This window comes from Ascaphus truei, chromosome 4 (genome assembly GCF_040206685.1).
Source record: "Ascaphus truei isolate aAscTru1 chromosome 4, aAscTru1.hap1, whole genome shotgun sequence".
NCBI lineage: Eukaryota > Metazoa > Chordata > Amphibia > Anura > Ascaphidae > Ascaphus > Ascaphus truei.
In genome coordinates this window covers 246,590,712-246,603,635 of record NC_134486.1, presented here as the reverse complement: position 1 = coordinate 246,603,635, position 12,924 = coordinate 246,590,712, and the positions used below count along the sequence as shown (strand labels likewise).

Here is a 12,924-nt window from a genome sequence, read left to right as displayed (position 1 = left end):
TCACTCACGTATTTAATTATACTGAAGAGATCAGTGTATCTCGAAAGCTCTCACAAATAAAAGCATTTAGTTAGCCACAGAACGATATCGTCTATTCGTTTTTTATTATTAAGCTCGGCTAACACGGTACAAATACCTCTACATCTATATATATGTAGCCCCCTTTCCCTATGACTATGGGAACTACGCGTGCTGACTTTACCTGTGGCTCACAGGAGGCCTAAACCTCCGCCGCTGGGAGACTGGAGTGAGCTCTCGCCCTTCTCGGTACAGCGCCTCCACCTGATGAGGGATCCCGTGTGCAGGATAACCCCTCACAGGAACTAATACAAGGATAAGCAATACACAGACACACTGGTATAATATAACTATTTACTAACACACAGGAATAACAACAGTATCACCCCCAACACAACGTCCCCACAATGCACTGACACAACACAATGTTCACTACCCCAGTGGGGTTCCCCCAAACTACTGAGGGTGCCCTAGGCACCTTACCACCCTGGTATCTACAGAACAATCCCACCCAAAGTGAATGTGGAGTAGCGCTACCCCTGTGTGGAATCGTTGGTGCATAGTGGTCTCAGGCCAGACCAAGGTATACTGGGGATCCGGAATGAACAGGGCCGCAACGTGATCCCAGGACGCAGGGTCTGCCAAATCCCTCTCGCATTACCGTTTTTGTCTGCCTCTTGAGGGAGCTCCAGCAGAACTGTCTCCTTTAATGTCTCTAGTGTGGTCTGTTGTCTGGTCCCAGACCGCTATCCCTGAAGAAGTAACCTAGTGTTACGAAACGCGTTGGAAGAGAGGTGTCTATGCTCTTTTTCCCCCCATTCAAGTGTGGTTTAGAGCACTGTTAACAAGCCGCCTTCATAGCGCTACAGCCCTCCCCGCTGCTGAGTACCATCTGAATGACACGCACGCTGTGCGTTCCAAGAGAAGCATCGCGGAAGTCGAGGAGCGACTCGTGACGTCACCGCCGAGCGCCCGACGAGGAGTGGCGGCAAACGGTGTACTGACCTATGGACGCTGATTCCTACGGCTTCCCTACCCGCCTGTGAGCTGTGTGCTGTGGGGTTCTCCCTACAAGGGACTTTTTCATCCACCACCCCAAGACGGAGAATGCTGTAAGGGGCAGATGAGACGACCACAGATCCACCGCTTGCTGAGATCCATCCGAGGGTGTCGCTCATTGTCATCTCCTGGTGTGGTAAACCTATATACCAACTGCTTGTGTATTCTAACTTGATGTACGCAGAACTATTTACTTTTAATCATAAAGTCACATTTTTTACTTTACTTCACTACGTGCGTTGTGCGCCCTGTTCTTTTGTTTTTTGTCTAGTTCCTGGGGTGTCGAGCCACCCCCAAGAAAGGCTGCAGACCCACGTTTAGTGTCAGATCCACATTTAAGGTCAACATTAATGTTTCTAAAATCACAGTGCACTGTTCACTTATTATTTGTTGTTGTTAACTAGTTATTAGCTGCGCACTATCACCTATTTCTATTGTTGTAACTGGAGCCTGCAGGGGAAATCTGGCCTAGTCCCAGAGCTACTGGCACCCGGGACACTACCTCTTCTCTTGGCTGCCTCTTTCAGACTCGCACACTCCATCTTTGTGCCAAACTATCTCCTTCTATCCCTCCTAAGGGCTTCTGGGACTTGTAGTCCCTTGTGGAGCCATCTGTCATGGCCACAGCACAAACCACCTCTCTGCGCATGCGCACGGGTTCGATCGCGCATGCGCGGAATTAAAAATGATGGCCCCTTGTGTGCAGGGACTGCCGCGGAGCTCGGCTGGCTCCGATGAACCGGCCCGCTCTCCCCCACCCGCCACGGAGACTATATATATATATATATATATATATATATAAATAATAATAGAACAACATTACCATTCTCACGTCCGGTAAAGGAAGACTGCACTCAGATCAGTAAAGGCAAAAAAAGTCTGTATTAGGCATCAATACAAAATGAACAGACCGCCCAATCCGACGTTTCGGTTCCGGAGTGGAACAGTCAGTATCCAATGAGACATAAAATTGCAATTTTAATCAACGGATCTAAAAACAAAATAAGCAGTCAGCGTCAAGCAAGACAGAACTTTCTGGCTACAAAAAATGCTGTTTAATACATTGAATATGTGTGAAAGTCTGAAGAATTGATATAACACAATACATGTGCTCCAAGAAAAAGAATAAGTAGGGCTCAGTATGTCATGCATGTTTGGGCCTTTTAAAAATGTTACAAATAAAAATAAAGTTTAGATATTTAACTGAGAAACAGGTCCAATGTTGTATTAGGTAGGAAGAACATGCCATATTTAAGACTAAACTGCAATCCTTGGGTTTATTGTTGTCCCAGACCTTCCTTTCCCAGACTGTACAAGCTGTATGGTGGGGTAAAGCTTTCATGACATCTATACAAAATGAAGAAAACAAGTGCAATTATTTGTGTGCTTCTTTACATATCTCCACCAAAGATCTTTTGATCAGCTGATTAAACTCATTGGGGAAGATGTACAGTACCAACTTAAAGAAAGGGCAAATAGAAGCCTGTTTTGACACATTACTCCCTTTTCTGTTTGCAATGTACATTATGAGTGTTTTCTACAAATTCTGCATTTATTAGCCAGAAAATGTATGCCACTTCATGATTTCCTTCATGCAAATACAAAATAACTTCTAAAATTGACACACAATAAATCACCATCTGCCGCTCATATGGTAGCTCAACACTTAGAGCTAATGCACTGGTACATTTACACAATGAAACACAAGATCTTTCCATTTTCAATCCCCTAAAGGCTTCATATTCAAGACAAAATAGTGCAACGTTTTGCACCAAATTGAAGAAAGGGAAAACATTTTTAATTGCTTTTAATTTGTTTTTGTTAAATAAATCTGGTGCCATTTTTCACCTAGTAGAGTTTGATACAGTATATAGCCTCATTATACCAAAAAATAAATCAACCTTGTGAACCTATGTAAGTACGCTCTTGAATGTAGTTGCTGTGTAAAAATGTAGCACATTGTCCTAAAATGTATAATTCAATAAATATTGTCAGGGTTACCAAATGCATTCAATTCTTTGCTTGATCTGAGGTAAGAACAGTAAAAAAAACTAAGAGTATTATTGTCACATAAGCAAAAATAGGATTTCTCACAGAATTACTAAACATGGAAGGAGCAAAGTGAAATTGTGCCGAGAGTTAACCAGTACATTTATTCTTATATATGAAGTAACTTCATTTTACAATTAATATTGACATATTTTAATATCTTATTATAAATAAGAAATAAGAAATACTAATGTACCTTATAAATATAATACAGTAGAGACTATATCACTTATAAATGGCACAAAACAACTATTGACCTACAGCTTTAGCAGATGGTTCCTGCTAACACTAGTGCATTGAGGCGGGACACACACAATGTGCCAATGAGGGCAGACACCATTATCTTTCCATTAGTTACTTGCCAAAAGGGGGCTGGGCTAATGCATTATTGTGTGCGCCAGCAAATAAAATACCGCCTGCTACATCTGTATATCAGTTGTGTTATTTTGTTTCATGAGAAACATACACTACAGTAGGTGTTATATTTGCATTTCTTTTTCAGAAAAAGACATTACAAAGCCTGAAAAAGATGCAACTCCTGCAACACCAGGTAATGTACTAAACCCAATCTGAACGTATTTTGCAAAATATAGTATGATCATGCAGATTTTTTGTACATCATCAGCAATTATGCTGGATGTTGTACTGTATGTTACACAGTGGCCCTCTTGCTAGTGCTCATGGGGCACTAGCCTAACATTATATGTGGTAACCCCATATAGGGGTTTAGAGGAGATTGCTGCTTAAAGCCAATATAGAAATTAGTGGGAATCTACAAAAGGAACAATAAAAAATGAATGCATAATATAATATATAGTGCTATACTGTACCTCACTTTAAGTAGGAGGTTGAAGTTACAGATTGGGTTACCAACCATCAATTTAGAGAAGTTATGATTATTGTAAAACAGCACCTGTCTGGAGTTTACATGGTGTGACTGAATGGTTAGTGTACTATGTTCCTGACCAGGTGACCTCCTATCCATTCCTGCCTTTCCCTTCTTATCACTCCCTCTGTACATCTATAGTTCATACAGTGCTACTACTGACCTTCCCAATAGTGGCAGTTGATAACCCTCTTTTCAGGCTCTGCCGATTAGCTTACACAGACGGGATAAAGTACATTGCATTAGACTATTGAACAGTGGCAAGTAAACAGCGGTTGTTTAACTCTCATGGGGATAGATTTACTATCTATTCCCTAAGGGGGTCATTCTATATACACTGAAGTTGCCGTTGACCTATCAGAAGCTGACATTCGACCACAATATGCTCACCATTGTAAATCATCAGTATCAGGGAGAAAGACACAGTTTATATGGCGTTATTCCCATTAACAACTCATTAGTGTTTCTTTCAATTAATTCACTGCCTCATGTTACCCAATAACGTATTCATAATTTACCAATTTTCACAAACAGGCAAGAAAATAATACCAAGTATGTGATTTCCTGTCTATTCTGAATATTGTTATAACCCATGCTTTGAATGAATACAGCTTTGTTGCTCATGTGTTAAGATACATCTGCTTTATGAGTCTAATTATTTGTAAGCCTGACCTTTTAAGCTATGGCACGAGCACATCTGTACACTGCCTTGTATTAACCTCATCACTGCCATTGGGGTCATAAACTGTTTTCTTTTGCAGTAAGTTGCATGCTCACAGTGACGGAGTTAACTGCTGTTAATGTATTAGCAGATGCTCACTGCAAATTATATACATTATCTGTTCAGGAACATGGGGCGAACTGAGGCAAAACCGTATATGAACACTTTCACACTTTTCACACCTATTCAGGTGTACAGTGGATATTTACTAAGCAATGCTATGCAAATTGCATGTTTGTTTTTGATTTAATATTAATCTTCAACTGCAGTAGACAATGTTTCTAAACTAAACGTCAAGTCCCAAATCAATGACAAGTAACAGTTCTTACAGCCCTGATACTGTTAGAATGTTTGTGCTGTGGATGGTCTTCCGTTTCCCCCCTTTATTCCATGAATAAGGGGCTTTTTCCATATCTGTTGAAGCAGTCAATAGAGCTGTTTTGGGGAGAAATTCTGAGCTGACTTCAATAAGGAATTTTGGCAGAAATCAGCACTATCGGTCGCTTGGGCGGATATAGAGTAAGTCCCTAAATCTCTGCCGGGGCCAGATTGACATGAACCTCTCTTGCTAATATATCTACATAAAATGCAAGGAATTGGATTAATCAGCTCCTCACATTTCACATACGGTACTTGGGAACTTGATAAATAAGCTCTTATATCTTCTAACATTATCAGTGCTTCCAAAACTCTCATATACAGTAGTGTACTGCATTATATACAGGACTCGCCTTTTATCACATGCTTTCCTCAACATTCGAAATGACCATGCTTACAGTAGGTTCATCACATGTTCATCAGAAATATCAGGTGCTATGCATATTGCAATTAATTTTTTAGTATGCAGCTTTTTGTGTTGCCCTCTGCATGCAAAATGCATCATATTCCATTCATAGATTCGTATTATCATCCTTAGAGACAGAAATGAGAAAACATAAAAAAGAAGCATCACAAATAAAGAAAGGTAACTTTTTATGCTCCGAAGACTGTACAACTAGATTCATTAACTGGTGCAAGCACTGGATAGCATTTGTGAGAGCAAAAGTAGTTACTGTAAGTCTGTAAGTAAATTCTACCTGGTAAAAACACAAACCATAGTATAGAGTTATACAGTAAGAATCAAGGCCATTTTGAAGCACAATCGACACTAAATAGGTATTTTTTAAAAAATATTGTACAGCTTAACCCCCTTATAACGCTGTGCTTGGGGTCCAAAGAATCCCATCGCATTAAAAGCGGATCGCGTTGAAATAATGTACAATTGTATGCATTGTACAATAAAGTATTTAAGAAACCAATAATCGTGTTGTAAAGTATTCATAAATTCAAAAATTGGGAGCCACGCTTGCATCGCGTTATAAGCGGATTCGCGTTGTAATGGATCGCGTTATAATTGGGTTCAGCTGTACTTCTTTGTGTTGATTTCTCCAATGTTGCTGCCTGCGTCATTTTACAAATTGGTTAAGAAAATGTTACATGATACGCAAAATGTGAAGTTATCAACTTATGCCCCTGTTCATTGCATTTCCAGATTTACCCGTCCTGTCATACATTCTGCATCAAATGCAAAACTTTTTTTAGTAACCATTCACAGTTGATGCAATAGTAACAGATAAAGATGAAGTGCATCAAAGCTACAATCTTTCTTGTTGGTACATGTTTGTGATAGTGTCACAGTCATTACTTTATGGCAAAGCTCTCAGTGAGATAAATTAATACTTGTCAAATAGTTTTGTGCCCCTGTATCTTTACACAAAATGTGATAAACCACTAACAGATGAATATCATCTTTCTTAGAGACACAAGTAAAGAAACATGAAAAAGAACCAACACAAACAAAGAAAGGTAAATATTTATAAATGTTTATATGACAAACATATAGAAACATCAGGTCACAACAAAGAGTGGGTACGCACCAGATATTATGCTTGTAAATGTACTGTAACAATTACTTTCATAAACAATCCAGGTGTGTGTCTTATTTTTCTGAAGAAAAGGTGATGAGGATGATAATAGTCAATCACTCTCAGAGCAGCAGACAGTCATGGCAACTAGTGGAACTAGTGCTCCTATCGTTTGCACTACACCATAAAGCAGAATTTAGATGCCTAAATATGTTCTCAGATTAACATTCCCTGCTGGTGGGGAATGCTGCAAGAAACCGACTTTAGCATTCCCCCGGCAGTGGGGAGAAAGACATGGGCAGCTGGTAAGGTAACATTGAGCCATGGCAAATGCTTTTCCCCCATGTCTTCAGGGAAGGTGATTCTGGCTACATCTGAATATAATACAGGGAAAAAGGAGACCAAAAAGCGCACCAGCACAAACGGAGCAGGAAGGACCCAAAACAAAAAATGATTAAAAGGGCACTTTAATGTGACAAAAGACCCATCCAACGCGTTTCGAACATCACAGCGTTCTTTTTCAAGGAAAAAGAACGCTGTGATGTTCGAAACGCGTTGGATGGGTCTTTTGTCACATTAAAGTGCCCTTTTAATCATTTTTTGTTTTGGGTCCTTCCTGCTCCGTTTGTGCTGGTGCGCTTTTTGGTCTCCTTTTTCCCTGTATTGCATTGAGTAGCTGCACAGCCTGCCTACCTGCCCTACCAGTATGTGAGTATTTGTATATTTTTCAGGGGAACCTGCCAATGAGACTGATGGTGAGTGGGTTGCACCACACACCACCTGTCTTCAGGAGGATAGTACCCATAATATCACACAATAGGTACTATATCAATTGTTAGTACCCTGGTTTAGTGGTTTGGCTTATTATTTTTGATATTATACCTGCATTTGAGCGCTTCAGCTATTTTCCACATTACATCTGAATATAGTCTTTATTTTAAGGTAAAAAATGAAATTAAAAAAAACACTTACAATCCATCCACGAACATAATCATTGTGAGCTTCAGCAAGACCAAGCACAGTTAGGCAACTGCAGCCGATGCCACAATGCCGGCAACACCCTCTAGGTCTTTAAGTCAGGTCAACCAGTCTTACCTTGTTTATTCATCTACTCAAAGATCAAGTGTGGAGATGTTTGTGTCATTGTGAGGTGCAGGAAATCGGGATCTCGTCTTAGTACCTCTGCACTTATAGGACATATGACTATCATCTTAAACACATAAGTTGTTGAATAGGGGTGGGTTGTGTAGCGTAGGTAGGCGATCAGGGGGCTATCCAGTGGAGCACGGGGAAGAGGATGCACCTGTCTATGCACCATTCAGCATTAGTTCAGTATAGGAAGGGGATAAACTGGCCAGACCCCTTTGCACCACAAGGGCCGTGACACTTGTTCACACTCTCACCTCATCTGAGCAGCACTGCTGATTTACTACAGAAGAAGGGACAAAAGAAAATTCATAAACATGGCCTATATATAAGCAAATTGGCATTTTAAAAGAAAGTACCTAAAAATATGCACATTAAACCTTTGAGTGCATCATGACATTGGGGCAACGTTACATTAGGTGGCACCTATGGGGCCTATTGACGCTATTAATATTTTGCTCCCCCAAAATGATTAAAGTAAAATAAAATGTATACAGTATATATATATATATATATATATATATATATATATATTTATATATATATATATATATATATATATATATATATATGTATATATGTATGTATATATATATGTATATGTATATATATATATGTATGTATATATGTATATATGTATATATTGTGACAGAAACCAGGGGATGGTAATAAATTCCATATATAGGGCTCCCAGGGTACTGGACAGCTTCTACCCTGTTTAGGCTAGAAAGGGCAGCCTCAGAATGGATGCACTCCATCCCACAGTTTGGCAGTTGCTGGTACTAAGGGATGAGGGATCCAGACCAGAGTTTGCCTGCTGCCTGATTTCTGTCACCTGTCCTGCTAGATAGAAATCAGGTATTTAAAGCTGGTTGCCTGGTTCCTCTTCCCTCTCCCCAAGAGACCGGAGGCAGGAATGCTGCTGGAAGCAGAAAGGGGAAAAGCCTCTCCCCAAACAGGTTAAATCATTCTGTTCCTTTCTCAAATTGTAAAGTTCCTTATTTTTGTTTGTTGGAAGCAGGCAAGCCGCCCCAACCCCAGTCAGGGTGAACCTCGATTAAGTTATTGCTCAGATGAGCAAGGTTTTGTTTTGCTTGTGTTTTACTTTTGTATTCAGTGTGGCAGTCTCAGTGCCTGGGACTGAATAAACCAGGCAGTAGCCTGTTTAAAGGAACAGCACGTTACGCCTCGTCATTTAACCTACCCTAAAAGACTGTGTTCTGGCAGTCCCGGACAGACAGCGGAGCCCCGGCGTAAGCCGTTTGTCACAATATGTATATATATATATATATATAATATGTAGATTTATCAGTACCATGTTAGCCGAGCTTTAATAATCTGAAATTAATAGATGATACCGTTCTGTGGCTAACGAAATGCTTTTATTTGTGCGTGCTATATATAATATATAATAATATATAATATGGAGACAGGTCAGATGGCAGCATATCTCTGATGACCTATAGAGTAACTCAACATGTACCTGACAGGAAATCTGAGGAAGGATGTATTAATACTTATAGTTAACCCAACCACAACTGGTTGATTTATAATATATAATTAATGATTATAGCATTATGAATGTATTTCTTCTGTATACTGGCTTATGTACAGTGGTAGAGAGAGAAAAGACAGGTCAAATGGTGGACTGTGGTAGTACTGTACATATTTATTATATGTTCTAAGCCAACAGAGAAGGTGTTGTTCTCTACAATTATTAATTAGTATTATCTTGTAAATTGTAAAACCCATCTGGAACAAATTAACTGGCACTGTCAGACAAGTTAACTACAAATGTTCTTTCTGGCTGAGATTAAAGGTAGGAGTTTGGTCAAATATTGGTCCCTCTCTCAATGCTTAGAATAGTACCGTAGTTTAAAATTAAGTTTTAAATGTTTTTTTTTTTTTTAAAAACCACCATCACTGATAAGATATGAGTTGTTGTTATAGTTCCATTGTTCTTCTACCCAACTGGGTACAGATACATAGGAGACATGTTAGATGGTAATTAGAAAAAAAAATCTTTCAAAATATTACCCAGTACTAGCACTGGTAAGCAAACCCAAATGGAGGAACTAGGCTTAACTGGACTGATTGACTGGGATAATTTAAATGGTGGGTGGTTTGTCTCTTCTTAATACAGTACTTGGTCCAGTAATCTAACCAGTCAAATAATTAATTTTTTTGTATATAATTAAATTATTATATACATATTATCTATTTCATATAGTACCTCTCCAGATCGGAGGTAATTGATACATTGGTGGGCTCCCATCTAGGTAGTATTTAGCATCTGGATTTTAGGTGGACTACAGGAAGCTAATAGCAATTCAGTTATTAACACTGACTGGTGATAATGTAGTTGGTTTGCTAGTAGAAAGCTGTCCATGGCCATTTTGAAGGAAGACAGTAAGTCCGCTTCTTAAGAAATACAATGTGTTCTCCCCATTTCTAATTCGTTAAAAAATAAAACCAACAAGAAAGCTTTAAATCAGTAGTGGAAAACTTAAGCTAAAAAAGGTGTCTGCAGGTATAGCCCTTACATTTCACCAACGACCACATTTGATTGTTTATCGTGGTCACCAGCCATAATGCTTCAATGTAATCTAAATACTGTGTGTTAAAAGTGTTAAAAAATAAACTATCATTGGTATAGAAACCAGCAGATTTTAATAGCAAAGAAACAATCCTAAAAGGCATGAAATAAAACTACAGTGTAGACAGGCTAAAGGGGCTACAAGTTGACCTTTCAGAAGCCAATATTTGGCCACACTATGCTCAACATCAGTATCGGGGAGAAAGACACAGTTTATGTGGCGCTAATTATGTTTAATGACTCATTAGTGGTTATTTTGAATTCTCTACATCATGTTACTCTATAACATATTTACAATTTATCAACTTTCAATAAATTCATTTTCTGAACCCTAACAGGCAAGAAAATAACAGCAAGTATGTGATTTCAAGTCTATTCTGAATATTGTTATGGCACATTCTTTGTACTGTATGAAGACAGTTTTGTTGTTCATGTGAGAACTATAGAAAGGGACCTCACTCAGACCCCTAGAAGGTAGAGGCGTGCTGCCTGGGGATGGGCTAGATAGATAATAAATGTGTATCGAGAGTGATACACCAAAGAATCCCCTTTAGATAGGCGCACTGCAGACCTGAAAATAAAGACGGTCAGGGGTAGGATGTGGTGTGTATAAATAAAAAACTTTATTAAATATTAGTGTATAAATAAAAACTTTATTGAATATTAGTGTAATAGTGTACACAAAACAGTATATATTGCTGTACTATACACTGACTAATAATAGACTGCTGTTGGTCTATGTCAACCTCCGTCAAGCGTCTCACTGTGCTCCCATTAGTTCTGTCTCCCTTGAAGTGTGAAAATCTTGGCAGATGCTCTAAATGTCAATAATCTAGATGGGTTATTGTAACCCTATGACATATTGGTAGGTATAGGCTCTACCGAGACTAACAGAGAAGTTCACGCAGCACATGAACGTAATGTGCACACTGCGCATGCGTCATGTAAGTTAAAACAGTAGAGTCTGTTTATATGCGAGTTGCGCATGCGCCGGGGCAGTGCGTGAAGTAAATGTTTGGACGGCCCGTATAAGGTTGGTAACGGGTAAAGGGAGTACTGGGTGTCGAGGAAATGTTCAATAGTGATTACACATAGTGACACACAGAGCGTTGTGCCTATGGATCACTATAGATCGTAGTTTGATATGAACCCAGTATATATGCGTATTCTTTGTACATTGGTGCGTTCATGTGTCAAAGTTTGTGCTGTATCTGGTATAGTGTGCGTCTCAAACGGGCGTAGGTACGAGGGTGCTGTGCACCTTTAGTAGCAGGAGTAGTGAAAAATAGTAAACGCAGGTCTGGGCTGCTTGGTAATATTTTCAACGGGGTTTTTTGGTGCCCATGTGACCGCAGAGCTGCTCACTCGTAAACTGCTGCAATTGAGAAATGGTATAGCACACGAGACCTAGGTAGTCAGAGCAGCTGTGTCTATACAGGGCTGCATGGAAAAAACATGCACGGTAGTATTTAAAGCAGGCAGGCTATTTTGATAGTGAATAGCAAGTGCTGCCCTGTAGCAGCACTGACACCTCTTTAAATGGGTGTATCAAATGAAAGTTAGACACAGGTCAGCGCACTAGAGGAGCTAGTAGAGATAGCTGGCGTGGTAAGGTATGAATCATACAGCTAAAGACCCGACATGCTGCATGTTTCGTCACTTCCTGTGACTTCATCCGGGGCCTATGCTATGCTCAACATCAGTATCGGGGAGAAAGACACAGTTTATGTGGCGCTAATTATGTTTAATGACTCATTAGTGGTTATTTTGAATTCTCTACATCATGTTACTCTATAACATATTTACAATTTATCAACTTTCAATAAATTGATTTTCTGAACCCTAACAGGCAAGAAAATAACAGCAAGTATGTGATTTCAAGTCTATTCTGAATATTGTTAATGCACATTCTTTGTACTGTATGAAGACAGTTTTGTTGTTCATGTGTTAAGATAAATTCGCTTTATGCATTATACATTATTTGTAAGCCTTTTTAGCTATGGTATAAGCACATCTGTACACTGCCTTGTATTAACCACGTCACTGCCATTGGGGCCGTAAACTATTTACTTTCTCAGTAAGTTGCAGGCTCACAGTGACGGAGTTAACTGCTCTTAATGTACAAGTATAGCCATTACACTCAAAATTATATACGTACATAGGGCGAAACAGGTAAAAAAGTCTATTTACACTTTCACACCTAATCAGGTGTATAGTGGATATTTACTAAGCATTGCTATGCAAACTGCATGTTTGTTTTTGCTTTAATATTAATCTTCTACTGCAGTAGACAATTTTTCTACACTAAAGGTCAAGTCATCAGAAATATCAGGTGCTATGCATATTTCAATTAATTTCTTGGTATGCAGCTTTTTGTGTTGCCCTCTGCATGCAAAATGCATCATATTCCATTCATAGATTCGTATTATCATCCTTAGAGACAGAAATGAGAAAACAGGAAAAAGAAGCACCACAAATAAAGAAAGGTAACCTTTTATGCTCCAAAGACTGTACAACTAGATTCATTAACTGGTGCAAGCACTGG

General features: G+C 39.2%; 1 protein-coding gene across 50 annotated transcripts in view; it reads left to right on the top strand.

Moving 5' to 3' along the window:
- The window catches only part of TRDN (triadin), a 798,289-nt gene that overhangs the window by 679,085 nt on the left and 106,280 nt on the right, over positions 1-12,924 (top strand). For 47 of the 50 annotated variants that reach the window (XM_075597200.1, XM_075597198.1, XM_075597218.1 and 44 more), the window contains 6 exons: positions 3,629-3,676; positions 4,547-4,564; positions 5,650-5,697; positions 6,531-6,578; positions 12,229-12,246; positions 12,818-12,865. In XM_075597200.1, the coding sequence (XP_075453315.1) occupies positions 3,629-3,676; positions 4,547-4,564; positions 5,650-5,697; positions 6,531-6,578; positions 12,229-12,246; positions 12,818-12,865 (228 nt within the window). The remainder of the gene's footprint in view (positions 1-3,628; positions 3,677-4,546; positions 4,565-5,649; positions 5,698-6,530; positions 6,579-12,228; positions 12,247-12,817; positions 12,866-12,924) is intronic. The other 3 variants (XM_075597188.1, XM_075597202.1, XM_075597189.1) reach the window with 3 other exon arrangements.